The following is an 18,229-nucleotide window of genomic DNA, read 5'->3' on the forward strand; positions in this document are numbered from 1 at the left end:
AGAGAGAGAGAAGTAGAGGGTGTCTGGCTGCGTACATGTGGTACAGGCAGGGATCAGAACGCTCACAGAACAGACTGCATAATTCCATGTTCTCCCTAAGTCTCAGCTCTGCATGGAGCTCTGCCTGCAGTCTACTCGGAGGGGAAAAGTAGAAGGTGAAAGGGGTCAGTTCCTAAGTGAGTGGGTCCTTACTTCTCATGGGGGCATCTGCTGATCTCCAGTGACTGCCCACTGCCTCCTGGTCACGCTCAGCCCTCTCTCTCCTAGATACTTGCTTTAGCAGAAGAGACACACCTTTCTGCAGCAGGGAGACGCGACTGACCAGATTGCAAGCCGGTAGGTTGTGACATTCAGCATGTTTATGCAGCAGAATTTGCTGAGAGATGCAGGGAGGCGGGGTGTTGGTCGGGCTGGCTGATTTATCTGCAGTGGTGAAACATTTTTATTTTAATTGTCGGTTCAAAGCAGAATTGTTGCCTAGGCTAAGGTAGCAGCTAGAATCGCTGTGTTCCAGGCTCCCGTGTTCCATTTGTATTTGATGCGGTTTCTACATGCAGCTTAGAGAAGCTAGGGAGAGCTCACCTTTAAATAACCTGCAGCTTGCTATGCGCCTTCTGCTCCATATATATTTTTTGCTCTTCCTAAGCACAGTTCCTGACCCCCCCACCCCCCACCCCCGCCTTCTTCCCCACTCCATGGGAAATGTGGCCTAGCTTCACCCTGAGCCCTTGGCTCCCTAAGTCTGTATGTCTGGCTGCTTTGCTCTAGGTGCTGGCGGATGCTCTGCAGCTGCCCTGGGCCCAGGCAGACTGATTCAGCAGAAGCATCTGTGCATGGGAATCGCAATCAGGGACCATGGCAGTGCAGCTGGTGCCGGACTCTGCGCTCAGCCTGCTGATGGTGAGTGTGCTGGGGAGGAGGTGGGGCCCAGGAGTGCCCACTCCAGCCTTCCTCCGCCTCAGGGACTGCTGCTAGCTGCTGCGGCTGCTGCCATGGCTGCAGACACAGGCGAGCACGGCTCTGCTTCAGCCAGCAGGCTCCCGTGAAAGGATTTCTTGGGTCAGAGGATTAGCGTGACTAAGCACTCTCAGGGAAAAAGCAGCTGTAGATTTGCCATTTTAGAAACTTGTTGCTGGATGCTATTTCGAGATCTGGGCTTACAAACAGGTGCCAAGGGTGGCTCCAGATAGATCTCAAGATGCCTCCCTCCTCCGTGCTCAGCATCCTTCGCTCCGAGTCTGAATATAAATTCAGAATTGTGCCTGTTTGTTTGTTTGTTTGTTTGATTTCCTTTCATGGCAGCTGTGGGATTTATAAAAAAAATTATTTTAATTTTTTGTCACCAGGCTAATTGAAGGTTATCTTCCTGGGTTTCTCTAGAGAAGCCAGGGAGGCTCACGGTGGCTCTTGTGATAGTTCAGCTGCCGAGTTAGTGGACACTCCTCTCCCATCTAAGGTTGGCCGGGAGACACTGCTATTTATATGTCTGTGAACTGCTGCCCTACTTTAGGCCCCTGTGATTTTTACGATGTTAAGGAAGCTGTTGCTCTTAGGGCTTTGAAGCAGTCGAGGACAGCAGCAGCACCTTGCAACCCATCTGGCTTTTGGCTTGTCTCTGGGTTCAGTTCGCTTTGCTGTCTTGGTGCCCCATCCTTCCTCCTCTCAAGCCCAGTAGTTCACAGGCCTTGGCAACGCTGCCTCCGGAAGAAGGCTGCGTCAGCTTGGCGTGGGAAGGTATCTAACATTTACTCAGGAGAGTTTATGAGCAGCGCCTGAGTGCTCTGCTGTGTGTATTGATCTGTTTCCTGACAGAGATGGGGAAGTGCAGCTTGCTGAGGGCTGATGAGTTTATTACGGTGACCTGGAGGAGTGGCTAGGGCGAGTTTGCCCCCTGGGTGGGGAGCCACATCAAATTAAGAGGGACACGCCTCCTTGTGCTCCATTAGCCGAAAATAAAAGTAAAGGTGGCATTTGGTCCACAGAATTGCTGGAAATTGCATGGGCCTCTCTGACTTCTGGTCTACCGGGAATTAAGAAAGAATGAAAAGACATTGCTATAGCTACTCCTCTTTAACATGGCTTCCCTACTTACTAATGCTACTGTGTGATATTACTACAAATGTCACTGTCTACAGTGGGTCAAATAAATGTCTGGTCAAAGTTCTGAGTATTTGCGATGGTTGCAAACCTTGCACTCCAATATCTGTGAGGAGTCGGATGATTAGAGGAGCCCTAGAATAAGAGCATGCGCAAAAAATGCAACCCCATGTGCTTCTGTGCATACTCGCACATATATGCTGTCTAACATCACTTAGTAGATACAAATCCTGCAGTATGTTCATAGAGAGGTTTGTCACGCCTGCCTCTCTTTCTCTGCCTCTGTAATGAATGCTCATTACATATATGTCTATTTCACTGCAAGATGCCAAGAAGTCCTTGGTACTCAAGCAAAAAGGAACTTCGCATTCTACCCCATTGGGCTGTCCCTGGCACACACAACCACTTGGGCTTCTAATATTAATATTGTCTTGGCTCTCTCTTCAGTTCTGAGTCTATCCTCTCCTTGTCGGTGCCCATGGCCTGAGCTCTCTGCCTAGCACTCCCCTCCTGCCTGGATTAAAGGATTGTGATCTCTCTCTGGGAAGCTAGGAAAATAGCTCTTGACACAGGGGTGGACTCTTAGATTAGAGTCCCCAGGAGCTCTGCGTGAAATCCTCATCACTGCACAGTTCCCAGTTGGTTCAGGGAAAATTTCCCCTGTGGACTTCGGTGCCTTTTGCCTTTTTAAAGGGTAAATTCCAAAGCAATTGCTTCCTTGACATGTTCCATGATGATTCTCAAAATCTCTAAGCAAGCGAGAGGGGAAAGAAATGGGAGGAAGAGGCCAGTTAGTGGAGCTGCCTTGGCTGTGAGTTCAGGAAGGAACGGTGTCCTTTATTATGTATTCGCCCACTAATCAGCCAATCAGCTCTCAGTGTTTATCCAGCTTCTGTTCACTGGGGAGAGTAGCATGGTATAAGAGCAAAGGCCAGAGCTGTGAAAGCGCTGTTTCAGGGGCGGTCAGAACCACACGGGTTGAGTGTAGTTGTGGTTTAAGGCTCTCGAGTCCTGGGGCTCAGGAGTGACAGTCAGTTCCAATGCTTATTTGGTTCTGGAAGTAGCAGAGTCCGGAGACTTACTGAGTTCTGCATTCTGTCTCCAGGCTTTGCCACTTACTGGTCATGTTCAGTCTGTCTCTTCCTCTGTGTGTGTGCTGGTTATGTCATCTGCCAACTGAGGGGTCTGATCTTGGGGCCCTTTCTCTCTGCTGGGTGAATGGAAAGTCTATAGATATGCCACCTAGGAGGGAGCTCCTGAGTAGGCAGCTTGGCTACTTTATTCGGTGTTGTCACTTTTTTTCCAAACAAGTACACGAACTACACTGTTGTTTGAAAAAGGAGGGGTTTGTTCCCACCCATTTGACTCTTCCACCAGAGAAAGTTTGTTTTAGATCACACTCTACTGTAAGATCCCAACCCCACAGAGGTCTGCTTAATTCCCCTGGACAAAACCCGCTGACCTCAGGACGGTGTCAGGGGATGTGGGTTATTTGGGAGGACTCCAGCACTGTGTGCTTGCTTGCGCTGTGAGAGGATGACACCGATTCTCTCAGTAGAGGGTGGGGAGTGACAGCTGATGGTGAAAGTTGGAGCAGCCCAACTAAGGAAGGCAGGATGGAGTCAACACAGATGGCTCCAGTGGAGAAGACGGCCTCATGTACACCAGAGGCTCACCTCCCCATCGGCGTAGAAAGCTCTGGAGCAGAAGGAGGCACCGCTTAGTTCCCCACACTGCCGCATATGACAAGCTGGAGAGCAGGTTATTTGTCATTTGCTGAGGTCACATGAGTTCAGGAAAGCTGCAAAGACTGGAGCATGCTGGCATCCAGGGATTTGTAGATTGGTTAATTGGCTGATGTATGTTGAGATAGGGTCTTGATAGGTAGCTCAAGCTTTCCTGAAACACTTGATCCTCTTACCTCTTTCTACATCTTGGGTGTCAGACTCACAAGAATGTGACACCACACCTACTTAGGAGCTCACTCATTATCTTCATCTAGAGCACAAAAGGAGGACTAAGAGGCTACCAAGGTTGTGGCGTGCCATTTTGTTCCTTAGACTGTGAAGGCTCAAGGCTCAAATATTTAGAATAGGAAGATTAAAAAACAGGTTTTTTAAAACCTGTTTGTTACATTTACTTTTCTCTTTCTCTCTCTGTGTGTTTCTGTCTGTCTACATGTGTGTGGAAGGAAGCCTGAGGACAAATTTTAGAGTCAGTTCTGTCTTTCCACTGTGTGGGTCCTAGGAATAAACTGAGGTGGTCACAAGGCTTGGCGGCAAGAACGTTCCTACTCTGAATCACCATCTCCCAGCCCTACATTAGTTTTTATATTAAGTTAAGTGGCTAGGCAATAAAGGCGGAGAACATGTTTTTCTATAAACAAATGCCTTTGTATATATTTCCTAGCTACTTTCAAGACTTTTTTTTAGACAAAAACCACCTGGTGATCAGACAGTGAGAAACCTGTCAGTATTCCCACACCCGAAACTGAAAGCCCAGTGTCTCAAAATCAAGGTTCTCTGCTGCAGTATTTAAACTAAGGATTTGACACCCAGGAGCTTCTAACACTTCAGAAGAGTACCTAATTGACCTAGACTCAACCAGTCTTTACTTCTAGTGTTTCTAGTCTGAAGTCTTGTCCTCTTGTCTCATATTTATTTGAATATTTATCATTTTCTATGCTAATTTACAAGATTAAAAAGGTTAATATACAAAATTAAAAAGTTGCTCCTGGATGCCAGTGTTAACACTAATAGGCAGAACAACATTTATATCCGTAAATGTCTTATCATGTTGTCAACATTCCATCTCTTGAACTGTAGTTTTAAGAATTTACCAAGGTCATATTTAACAGCAGAGAGATTTAATATGTGGAAAAACTCAGTCAAGAGAAATCAGTGAGTGATTCTTTGTAATGAAGGAAGTGAATTAGATGAGTTAGTTTCAGATGGCTGAGCTTCTTTCGGAGTATACTGGCTCCCTTAAATTCTTTTTGTCAGTCATTTTTCTCGTTTAGACATCTTCCTTTTTAACTATTAGGTGCCATGTACATACTCCATACAAGAAACATGGAGCTGTCACTGGCTTTATCAAACTTACAAGTGAGTTGAAGAGGCAGGATAGTTCCCTGGGAACGATAGGGCAGCGTCTCAATGAGAAATGTGTAAGAACTTGAGAGAATCACGTGAGAACTAGACGAGCTCTCACAGAAGGCATCACCAGTCCAGGATCAAAGCCCTGGGTTGAGGCACTGGGGTACACCTAGAGTGAAGATGTGGGGTTCCTGAAGCTTAGATAAAAGGCTAATGGGGGGCCAAAAGAGGGAATTTGAGGTGGAGGGAGGGCGTGAATTTTAATGAAGTCTGGATTGTTTTGGTGCCTGAGTTGATGGCTTTGGGTGGATTTCTTTGGGGAACAAAGGGCTGCAAGGTCAGGAGGGCAGGTGGGGATGGTCTGGGAAGAGTCCCAGTCTTCCTTCTGTCAGGAGGTAGTTAGCAGCCCTCTCCCTCTGACCTGTGACGGTTTTATTCGGGGTTTATAAGGAACTTTCCCCACATCCCAAATGACCAAAAGCAAGTAGAAACTGAATTCTGCCCCAAGAAGTCTTGCTTCTGAGTTATTAAGTTTCAATGTTTTCCAAAGTGCTATCGTGCCTGTTGTTTTGCTAAATGTTCTCCATGATCCAAGAAAGTCAAGAACTGTATCTCCCCGTGCTGCAATGAAGCCAAGGTCTACAGAAGATAAATGGCTTGCCCAGGGTGCCTCAGCTAGTGTGTGGTGGTGCTGAATTACTGTCCTGACTTCAGTAACCGTTGTCAGAAATGTGAAGAAGCAATATTGATAAACTGTATAGAAAGTTAGAGACTAATAACGACATGCTGATACAGGGCACGCACTTGTAAAAGTCTTTTCAAGTCTGATCACCAACCACAGGTCCTGAGTGTTGGGTATACAGTGAAGCTGATTGTTAATGTCTTTGGCTTCCTCTTGTCCTTAAAATAGGGGCTGCTCCCAAATGTCTGTGGGAAATGCTCAGGCCATATCATCGCTACATCTAAGTCAGTGGCTAACATCCTACTTAGACTCAGTTATTCATCTTCTGAGGTTTGATTTCTCGATGCACACCTACCATCTGGATGTTAGTGCATGATAGCTAGTGTTTAATGTACAAATGTATCCCTTTCAAAAGGAGAGATTTGAGGTCAAAGACAATAAAGCTAACTCAGATTAATTTTTGCTATAATTTGTAAAATTTCATTTATTGGTCTGTTTTATTATGTGTAAATAACAGAAACACTCAAACTATTGAACTATGTAGCTAAGGGTTCTTCCCCAAGAAGCAGCTCTGGGATTACCTGTCCCAAGCATCAGTGAACATAGATAAATATGCAAGCTTTTCCTCTGCTGGTCAGAGCTTACACATTCTCACTGGCTCTTTGGATACTGGGCTGTCCCTGGGCCAATAGCAGGGTCTGACAATGGGGATTTCTGACCAGGTGGGTTCTGGGATTTAGACCTTAGAGGACATAAGAGGAATATCAACAGGCTGGTAATTCGACCCAGTCACGTGGATTAGAGAAGACATCTTCCAAATAGAGAACTGCTGTATCCAGAAGGGAGGAGGGGAGTCTGGCAAGGCAGATACAAAAGGTGCCCACTGACGGTGGTCTTGGCACCTTAGATATTGTAATAGAGTTCCAATGAGATTAGCAAGAGAGATGAAGCCTCAATGAATCCTAAACCACGGGTCAACTTTCCTTCAAAACAAATTGTCTGACTTTTTTTTTCCCCCTAAATTGAAAATGTCTCACCATCTGTAAAATGAGACAGGAATTGCCATGTAAGACAAGATCATTCACTAAACTACCCAAACAAAACATTTAGCTCTGTGCTTGGCCCAAAGGAAACACAGGCTCGGTATTTGTAAGTTGCTTGCTTTATCTTAAACTAACATAAAATGACTATCTGTCTATCTGAACTTATCTCCTTGGATTCCTGGATGAATGAGCCAAACTCAATTTAAAAAAAAAAATAGTTGCTCAATTCTGTCTCAGTACCCGAGTCTCTAGGCAACAAATGACCACTTTTGTATGAATGGCCAACGCCTTTGGGAGAAAGATGTTCCCAGGATCATGAAAATCATTCCAGCCACACACATATTGAAATTTACATTCCTGTTTTAAATAACCAGCCAAACTTTCTTACCCTCTGAAGATAAATGACTGGAGTATGGGCAGCAATATGTTCTCTCTGGCAAATGTCAGATGCACGCCTTTCAGAACTGACACGCATGATGGGGCGGCTGTAAGAGCATCCCTGCGAAAGATTAATTGCATGGCTGCTTTGCAAAAAGCTTAATAGCAGTTTGGAGAACATATGTTGCAAATATAGGTAGCAGTTTCTCATTGCATCCCGCACCAGGATGTGTGATATCTGACGGAACATACGGTGTTTAACCTGGTCATAATCAAAGGTCCTGGAAGCCGGCATAACTAAGTCCGTGTGGTGAGTATCGAACGAGGAGAACTGAATTTCACTGTCAAGGTGACTTTGGCTGGTGACTCATGCTGTATTAATATGAGGGGTGCTCGGTACAACCCTAGGTATTGAAATCTTGGTCGCACAGTCTAGACCTGGAGGAGCAATTCCTGAGTGGTCGATCCAATTCATCTCCCCAAGCAATGTCACATATACCCATGGTATTAACTATCATCTGTACATTAGTGGTTTCCAAATCATATCTTTGGCACAGGCCTGGCTCCCAGACTCTGATGACTACAAATCCAGACTTATCTCCTTGTTTACCCTAGGGGCACCTCACACTCAGCCCCCGACCCCCTGTGAAGAAGATTTTGGTCTTTTCTCTAGCCTATATACCTTTACTTCGTTAGTGTGAGGCCATCTTGCCCATTGTCCAGGACCCACTTTTGACTTCTGCTGTCTTCCATCTACCTGACCTAATTGGTCTTAGCGTGAGCTGTTTCAGCTTTCTCGGACTTTGTCTAATCTGGTTCTTCCCTTCCCCTCCTTACTGCAAGTCCACATCCTGCCTGGGCCACCTGCACCAGCTCTTGCTGGCACTTGCTTCTAGTCTCTCTGTACTGTTGTCTGTCCTTGAGACATTTGCCAAAGGGAGATTTTAAAAATTCAAGGCTGTTGTTTTCTGCTGAAAATTTCCACTGATACTTGATTGTAGCTGAGATGAGCCTCAAGCTTCTAACAGTCCACATTAGTCATTCAAAGGCCAGGCTTCTGCCCCAGCAATATCACCCCCCCCCATTCTGACCTTGACTCCTCTGTTGCTTCACAATGGCGATACAGTCTGACACAAGAGTGTCAGGTGACTGTGTTACTTTGAAGTGGGCTTATATAAGATGTGATCGAGTGATGAACTAAATATGAAATCTCTCAGGCTGCTTCCGTGTCACACAGATTGCTGCATTATAGCCAGTTTTTAAGTAAGTGGAGAGATACTGGAAAGACTGCAAGTATGGTCGAGCAAATGCCCAAGCAGTAACATCACTGTGCCTGGTATTGTCAGGTAGAGCGCATTGTGCTCAACTGTACGTGCTTTACTTCTATACGGCTGCCAGCCCAGGAAGCTCATTCATACTATCATCACCACAAACCTCAGTGATGAATCACCCTTCCGCACCAGGGTGGCTGTGTGTCACTCACAGTAGGAAGCTCCAGCTCTGCTGGAATCCTAAGGGACCACTGGCCTTTGAGCAGTTCTTTGTTGGCCAGAGTTTTGCACTGTACACAGCTGCATTTCTGCTCGCCAATAACGCACTTACTCAAGACTGAGACTTTCAAACAGACGTGTCCCTGTGATTTCCTTTATTGCCATGGTATTTAGCATGCATATCTGCTGTATTGATAGGTAGAGTCTCACATACAGAGTGCCTCATCCACTCACCCAACACCTTCTTCTCAAGCAGGTATTCTCTTCCTGACACTGGAGTTTTCTTTCTGGTATCTGGGATTGAACCTAGGGCCTGGAGCATGCTAGGCAAGCACCTGCCACTCATCTCTGTGATTTTAGCTTTGACATTCTTTACTGCAAAGAAGACAAATGAGGCTTCTGTGATCACCAACTTTACAGTGTCTTTGGGAAAAGCAAAAACGAAACAAATTGGGCACAAACAGGTAAGCCATCAGGAAAAATTGCCCTGTACCTAGTTAAAATGGTGAGTTTTAGACAGTGTGTAGGTGCAGCTTAGGGTGAGAGGCGGAAGCCTTCTTGGAGAGGCAGCATGCTGCTGAAGAGGGAGAGGCAAAAGAAAGACCACAGTAAAATATCTTGGCTGGAGCATCACAACCAGGGCAGAAGCTCCGGGACAGGAAGGTGTTTCGCAGGCTCTAGAACCTTACAGTATATGAAATATATTTCAGAAATTCAAGAATTGATTTGTCATTTTCTTGGCCAAACTTTCAGAGGAATTTCAGGTCCCTGCGGAACATGTCTCTTGCCCTAGAGCCTGTGATTCTTCAGACAAATTAGAATCACAGAAAACATTTGGTAAGAGGGAGCCCCATATCAGAGACGGGGTGCTAGTGGTGGGTCAGAAAGAATTTAGAGGTAAGCTCTAGAAACCTCCTCAAAATAGAATTTCTGGAAGAGTAAGACATTCCAGGCCCATTCTGAAGAGTGGGCACAGTTAAGAATGCAGAGGGAAGAGAAAGGATGCCTTCCCAGAGGAAGACCACAGGGCGGTGCTGGGTGAAGGGAGATTTGGTGTGAGGGACCGTAGGCAGGGAAGATTCTGGCCTAACTGAAGCTGAAGATTCACGCCATGGGGAGGAAGAAAACCGGCTGAGAGGGACCATGTTCCAAATCCTCCGGGCTTGGCCTGGGTTTGAGCTATCTGCCCTTGGGGGACTCTGGGTTTCCAGAAGAGACCAGCTGAATGTGTGTTGTGAGGCTTCTGACGTTTGCTAGTGAAGGTAGCATACAGCAGGAGGCTGGAGAGAGAAGCCAGCGTCGTGTCAATGGCGAGAATTTGGGGGTGGAGTTGGGATGAGATGAATAGGCGAATAACAACAGGGCAATCTGGGGTAGGGGCTGTTGCATGATGGACTCCAGTTTAAATCCCAGAATGCCAGTGGTGGGGCTGCTGTGAGCATCGTGACCTCCATGCGCCACACTGGGCTGGGGAATAGAATCGGAGGAATTATAGATTGCAATTCACTTAGGACCACCAAATTGAACGTGCTGTTTGTAATGGAATTTCCTGGCAGCGAGGGCTGGTGGGCAGGTGGCAGTCCAGGCTACAGCGGGCCGGCGATTAGATTCGGGTTGAGAGCAGGACTGGGGTGACGCAGAAACCCCGAAGAGAATGAAGAACAAGCCAAGCCGAGAGAGGGCGTTGGCACAGCTGGGATTGAAGTGAGTTCCTATTGGCCCACGATGAAAGGCAGCACCGGAGTGAGATCAGCGTTACCTTGACTTTTCAATTAGCATTCCTTGTGTGGGGGATCCGGCCCGGCCTGGATGAAGCAGTCTTGGAGATTTTCTGCCAGGTATTTAGTGCCGTTCCGTTGCATGGTAGCACTTTCTGCAGGACATCTGAGCTAAGAATATGCACAAGAAACTAAAATAAACTTCCCAAATCAGTTGTGGCTGTCTCTCTGTGTGTATGTGTGGGAAGACCCTGCATTTCTGCCACCAGCTAGCTATACACTTTGTGAGTTCAAATAATCACAGTCGTCTGCTCCCCAATTCGGTGTAGAGTTCCTGTGGGGTACAGTGGACTTGCCTGTGCTCTACACTGGAGGCTTGACTGGTAAGACTTAACTACTGGAGTCTGTCATCTGAAAGTTGTCTTCACTCACACGTTGGGCAGTGGGGGCCCCGTCACCAAAGTCACAGTGGTCTGCTGACAACAGCATCGAGGAGGCTCTCTGCACGTTGCCTGGATTGTCTATAACATGGCTGCTTCTAAATGATTGGGGTGCACACTGTCCCTGGGTCCCAAACTGTGCCTGAGCTGACAACTGTGTAAACCTCTGCTGAGGTCTCTTCAGGAAGTCATGCAGACTTACCCGGACTGCACTTTCTGAGTCACAGGGGTGTCCTTAAGGTGATGTTTAAGTGAAGGGCTGTTGAGAATCTATGATTGAAGGGGGTTGAAGCCCAATTAGTAAAAAAGCTCAGTGTCAGAAATTGGGGTTCAACCTGAAGACCCAAAAAGCAAAACAGCCAGCCACCGGCTCTTACTCAATCTCAATCTGAAATGGTGATCCCACCTCCAGGAAACTCAGAAAGAAACTGTGCCTGAGAGGTGCCCCACCACCACCTCCATCTTCTACTCCTCTCTAGGCTTGGGATTAAAGGCGTGCACCACTGGGATTAAAGGCATGTATCACCTTATTGCTATGGCAACTAGTGTGGCTACTGGGATGACAGGTGTATATTACCATAACCGTAAGGCTGACCAATGGGGCTGCTTTACTCTCAGATCTTCAGGTGGTCTTTATTTATGAAAATACAATTGAAATGCCACTACAGGGGGTCAGCATTGTTTAGAAGAAGTTTTAGCCACTGCAACACACACTCACTGCCTGTAACTTGATCTCAAATTGCTTAAAGGTCTTTGACTTTTTGATTGGCCACCTATCCATGTGGCTTTAGTCAGAGGACACTGTCCATAATTGATTGGTTGAACAATAGGCTGATTTCTGAAGAAGCCAAGACTATGGGGGTGGGCACAGAGTTGCATGTGCATAGCTCTGTGTGCATATGTGTGTTGGACTCTGTCTGAGTTATGGTTCATCAAAAGCCATCCAGCCGCCTTGATTGAGAGGGAGGGTCTCTCACTGGGACTTGGAGCTCATTGTGATAGGCTGGTTTGAGAGCAAGCACTAGAGATGTTCTGCTCTCTGCTTCCCAAGACCTGGATTATAAGCACTCGATGTGAGGGTGAATTGGGATGGTTGCCAGCAGTGTCTAATTGAAAAAGAATATGCCTTTTATATTCTATAGTTTCACATAGGATTAAACAGGACAAAAGGGGGCGTGTGAGCTGGGGCGTGGCCTGAGATCATGGGTTGAAGAATCTAGTATTGACCATTGACCTCGACAATAGGCACCAGTCCACAAACCCTCTTTGGGGCCTGAACCCCTCCAAAACAGGTCTTTGGAGAGTTTTATTTTTCCTACTGCAAAGACTTTGCCCTTTGAATTTTTAGATTTTGCTTCAAGCTATGTATCTGGGAGTCACATGGTTAGTGCAATGCTGTGCTGTAGAGAACACCCAGGGTGTGTATACATCACAGGAAAAGCCCCATTTGCTTGCTTGGTGACCCCTAAGGTCGCCAAGTTTAGTTCCCATTGATTGTGGAAGCTGATAAAGCAATAGTCGTGCTTCTTTTACATGCTTGGTATTTAGACTAATAACTTGTTTTGTGTCTTTATTGCCCATGTGTCAGGGTAAAAGAGGGATGTAGTTTGCTACTAAGTCTCAAATGTTTTTCTCCTTGTGTGGTGCTTGAGTGTAATTGAGCTGTAATGAACATGGCTAAGGTCATTTCCCAAGAATTAATGAACAGGAGGATGTGTTCTTGGCCAGAGGCTGAGTCTTTGGTCATTAACCTAGTTGGTCATTAATATTGTCCCGGAATGCTTTACGCTAGGTTATTACAGCCTGCGCCATATGCTGAGACCACAGGGAAACAAGAACATTACCTGTGTCAATAACTATTTGTTTTCTTTCTGTTCTCATGGCTACTGATGGAGGCAGCCCTTTTACTGCTTTTTCCAAAGGCCTGAAGCACCAAGGTCGTGAAGGAGGGACCTTCATGAGAAAAAGGGAGGGGAAATCAGTCATTTGGGCTTTGCAGAGAGAACTCTCTGATTATAGACTCTGTGACCGAGTTCTTTCTCCCCAAGCAGCCGGCATGTGGTCCCTTCCTTTCCCTTTCCTGGCTTATTCTTTTTCTCTTCCCCTCTCTTTCCCCCCTCCTTACATTCCCTTTCTTAAACAATTTGTGGAGAAAGTTAGAGACATTGTGGTCAGTGCTGAGGATATCTACATAAATCCCACTCAGTCCCTGCTGTCAGGAAGTTTAAAGTTTAGGTAGCAAGGATAATAAACAGCTAATTTCAATGCACTCAGGTTAATGTTACGGTAGAGAAATCTCCATGTATGATAGAGCAAGGGAGCACAATACAAGGAGCTCCACAGTGGCTCCAAAGGCTCTGGTGGGGTTTTGTTTTGTGGCAAGGTCTCGTTATAGCCCAGGCTTGTCTGGGATTCACTATGTAGTTGAGATTGCCCTTAAAGTCACACTATTTCCTTTCTTTTCCACTGAAATGTGAGAATCGTGGTGTACACTCCCACATCCAGCTTCTGGGGAGATTTGAAGGTTTTGGTGAGCTTATGGAAGGCATTGGTAATAGTGGGGCGTGGATCCATGTAAAAAGAATAGCAATCACTCATCAATACAAAGGAAAGAGTCCCATGTCCCAGCAACTGTGTCAAAGAAAAAGCCAAGATTTCCGGAGGCAGACATCAAATACCCTCTGAATATAAGGTGAGGAGTTTGAACAGTGTCTGGAATTCCATAAACAATTGATCACAATTGAAAGCATGGAAAGACATAAGGGGAGCTGAGGTATAGAAATGTTACTCCTGGGGGCTGGAGAGATGGCTTAGGGGATAAGAGCACAGGCTGCTCCTCCAGAAGACCTGAGTTCAATTCCCAGCAACCACATGGTAACTCACAACTTTCTGTAATGAGATCTGGCGCCCTCTTCTGGCTTGCAGGCATACATGCAGGAAGAATACTGTATACATACTAACTAAATAGAACTTAAAAAAAAACTATTTTTTTTTTAAAAAAATTACTCTAGAAATTTGACTTGAATGAAAAATGTCTCAAGAGGTAATGTTTGTATACTTGGTACTCAGCACAGTGAGGTCTGGGGAAAGTGGGTGGGCTTGGAGATTTCTTAGCATGGCTCTTCTTCCTTTACTCTCTCAGATTCCTAGATGTAGATGTAGTGTGACCAGTACCTCTTCACACCCTGGCTTTCCCCATCATGACAGACTGTAGCTCTTAAAACTGTAAGCCAGGAGAAAATCTCTCCTCCCTTGAGCTGCATCTCGTCAGATGGTTGGTCTCAGCAACAAGAAACATACTTAATACAGGGAGCTCACATGGAAATTGATTTGAAAGAAGTGGACCCAAGGCCAGGGACTCTGAGTTAAAGGGCACTGAAGGCACACGATTGAGCAGCAAACTGGGTGCACATGCAAGGAGGACAGGATGCGTTTTCATGAGCTGCATGTCGGAGGGGGCAGAGTGGGATGAAGCATGATTAATAAAAGCTCAAAGAGAGAAATCGGGGTTCAACCTGAAGGTCAGGAAAGTGAAACAGTCAGCCACTGGCTCATCTCTACCTCTGTCTGAAATGGTGATCCTGCCTCCAGGAATCACAGAATGAGACTGAGACTGAGAGCCGTTTCCTCCTACCTTACAGTTCTCTCTAGGGCTGGGATTAAAGGCATGCACCACAGGGATTAAAGGCATGCACCACAGGGATTAAAGGCATGCACCACAGGGATTAAAGGCGTGTGTTACCAATGCCTTGTCTGTAAGGCCGACCAGTGGGCTGTTCTACTCTGTGATCTTCAGACAAGCTTTATTTATTAAAATACAAATGAAATATTACTACAGTGTGAGGCAGAGAGAGATGGTTCATAGTGGCTCCTGTTAATACATAAGATAAAATGAACACTTGTTTTTAAAACTGTGTGTATGTATGTGTATACACGCATATACACATGTGCCACGGTGCCCATGTAAAGGCCAGAGGACAACTTTTGGGAATTAATTTTCCCCTTCAGCCTTGTTGAGGAAGGTTCTTCTTGTTTCTGTCGCTGCACGGGATACTGTAAGCCATCTGGCCTGTCGCTGTCCGCCATTCCCTCATAGGAGCGCTAGGGTTCCAGATATGCATCCCTACATTTAGCTTTGTTGTGACCTCTAGAGACTTGGGGTCCTCAGGCTTGCACAGTAAGCACTTTACCCACTCAGCCTCATCTCTAGCCCTAAAATAGGACAGTCCTTTGATTGATATGTTAGGCCAGAAGGTGAGGCTGTGCCCAGGCTCTGGGTCTGGGTCCATCTTTATCCATTTAGATAAGTTTAGAGTTTGGGGAGCAGAATTCCAAGGTAGAGAGAGAGGCAAAGGAAAAGGTTATAGATATGCAGATATAGATACAATGGTGTGCTGGCCTATAAATGATATAAAAAATTGAAAAGCTTTAGGAAAATGAATAAAGCAGTCATATTGTATTTTGTCTAAGTCAGTCTGCCAATGATGTGTAGAAAGCTACTGAAGGCCTTTCTAAGAGATGGAAAGGGAAGGTGTTGGATAGTTGCATGAGGACTGGAAGGAAACAAGGGAAGGATTTCCGAGTTGGAGAAGTTGTGAGAATGACTGACTTAAGAAGGGAGACTCAGGGAGATTAAAGATGAAAAATATAAATGGAAGAATGCTGACAGGTTATGGCTCTCAGCCGACGCAAGTGGCTCTAAATGTCATACCCATTATTCCCATGCTCAAGAGCAGAAAGAATAGCACTGAGAGCTCTTCTGCAGCCACCCCCTTTTATCACAAAGCAAAATGTCTCCCCCAAATTTCTCAGACTACTTCTTACTTTTCTTGGGCCAAATCAGAACACTGTATGTGATGAAAAATAGGTTTCTCATTCACTTATGTTGCCACAATTCTCTCTCCAAAATTATTTGCTAAGTGATAGAGGCCAGGGATCTAAAAATGCATTTCCTAGACTCTCTTGTAGCTAAGGTCCAATACGTGACCTGGTTTCCACTAGGCTAGCTCACTGGTTTCAGACTTAGCAGAAGAAAGTGGAGCAACCTGAAGCAACAGTTACAGGGTAGGTTTTCTTGGAAACAAGCTGGAAAAAAATAGTTCATTTTGTAGATAAGCTCTTATAGAAGTGCCAGTAACTGGCTTTTAGTGACAAAGGTAGCAATTGCACATCGAGGGTGGTTTATGTTCTCTGAGAGTCTTGAGGTATGTTGGGCATTATTCTTAGTTATCTAATTCCCTAATTTTCTTGTTGTGATCAAGTGCCTCAACAAAATAAGCTTGAAAGAGAAAGGGTTTGTTTTTGACTGACAATTCTAAGTTAGTGGAGGGTAAATCCAGGCAGCAGTAGCTTAAAGCAACTGGTCACCATGCATTCAAAGTCAAGGAGAAGTGAGAAATACACGCACACATGCTCAGTTTCTTCTCTACTTATACAATGTAGACTTCCTGCCCAGGGAAATTAGCCACCCACAATTATGATAGTTTCTCCCATATCAATTATTATAATCAGATCATCCCTAACACCCATGTTCACAGACCTATCTCCCAGGCGATTCTAGGTTCTTTCAAGTTTACAACACTGTCACACCTATATATTCTCTTCCTCCTTTGTGTGTGTGCACATGTGTGCATGTGCACCTGTATTGGTATGTTGTGTGCAGGTGTACATAGCAATGACGACACATTTAGAGGACAGAGGTCACCATTAATTTCCTCCTCTATTTCTTCTCCACATTAGATTTTGAGATGGGGGCGGGTCTCTCACTAAACCTAGACCTTGCTTACTTTGGCTAGACTGGCTAGCCAGCCATCCCTGGAATCTATCTGTTTTGAATCCCATTACCATCCCCAGGGTTACAGGTTTGTGTCAGCTATGCCCAACTTTTCATGTAGGTTCTGGGGATACAAACTCTTGTTATTGTATTAATATAGTAATCACTTTACCGTTAAGCCACCTCTCCAGCTGACTTGTGTATTCTTATGTTTCTAGAACCTGGTTATAAATGTCTTTCTGCTTCAGTGTATTAGAGCTGGTTTTGTTGACTGCAGCTAAGAACTCTAAACAAAGGCCTACACATTTTTCTTGGAGGCGACAGAAGAGGTGGCTGACAGTTTTAGTCTTTCCTGGTTGCAAAGGAGAAAGATACTAAAAGCTGCTACATAGAGAACCAAAAGCATCATCTGTTGGCTAATGTAGGCATAGCGGAACAGCAAGGAAACAGGACAGACTAGACAGGTGTTGCCTTTGTTTAGGACATGAATTTTTCCACCGGAAGCCCAAAACACTCAAAATGTAACTTTTATTTTGTGAAAATGGCTTACATAAAGAGTATAAAACCTAGCCTAGTTCAATCTCTTGCTTCTACAGGCTTCACTCCAGTGATGTACCCTGTCTATATCTGAGCACAAGGGTAATGAAATAGTTCGAATCTGATAAAGAAAGGAAGACCTGGCACTTTTTAAAACCGAGTACTATCATTTCAATTGTGATCATCTAGACATAAAATACTATCATAAAGATTTTGAAACTCCCTAGATCCTTAGCCACATACATCCCCAGTCTAAACCATTTGAAGTGTGAATATCATTATTTCAAAATCCCGTCTGCAGTTTTTAAAATAAAAACAATTTTATGGTTCAAATGTTCATAAATATAAAGGACTATAAAATTAAAGCGAGCTTACATCCCATCCCAGCTCTTAGTTTCTTGTGTATCTTACAGAAATCCCCTGTACATACATGACCTCTTTCCTTGTTGGTCCCTACAACTCAATCACATTCTTTATAAAGGCTGTACTGCTTTTGTTACATGAATGGCTCATAATATATTTAATAGACCCTCATTGATGGGCATTTAGGCTATTTTAATATATTATAATTGCAAACTACCCTACAGTGAACACTCATGTGCAGATATCTTTGTGCAAATGGCTGGAGCATGGCATGGGACAAAATTCTAGGTGGCAAATGATAGATCAAGACTTTACCACCTTAAATTTTTATAAGTATCATCCAATTATTATCTTCAAAAAGAGCACCATGCCAAATTTTTAAAATTTTCTACTTTGGAAGTTGTAGTTCGGAAAGACCAGTTCATATGCGCTGGTTGGGAGGAGACAGAGTGAGAGAAGTGAGATAGTCTCTAAAGGGTATTTATAATCTTACTGTATAAACAATTACAGCATTAAATGTCTGCAAAATTCAAGTGGCAAATGAGCTGAGAATATCAATTGCACATCTGCCGCTTCTCAAAGGCAGATGGCCTTTTAATTTTATATCCCAAGA

The 18,229-nt window shown here is 44.9% G+C and overlaps 1 protein-coding gene across 2 annotated transcripts in view; it reads left to right on the plus strand.

The window, feature by feature from the left end:
• Positions 1–13: 13 nt before the first annotated feature.
• The window catches only part of Frmd4a (FERM domain containing 4A), a 592,091-nt gene continuing 573,875 nt past the window's right edge, over positions 14–18,229 (plus strand). The window contains exons 1-3 of one of the 2 annotated variants that reach the window (XM_026782982.1): positions 14–176; positions 268–336; positions 769–900. In XM_026782982.1, the coding sequence (XP_026638783.1) occupies positions 856–900 (45 nt within the window). In that variant the 5' untranslated portion in view covers positions 14–176; positions 268–336; positions 769–855. The remainder of the gene's footprint in view (positions 177–267; positions 337–768; positions 901–18,229) is intronic. The other variant, XM_026782981.1, reaches the window with a different exon arrangement.

This window comes from Microtus ochrogaster, chromosome 16, assembly GCF_000317375.1.
Source record: "Microtus ochrogaster isolate Prairie Vole_2 chromosome 16, MicOch1.0, whole genome shotgun sequence".
Taxonomy (NCBI): Eukaryota; Metazoa; Chordata; class Mammalia; order Rodentia; family Cricetidae; genus Microtus; species Microtus ochrogaster.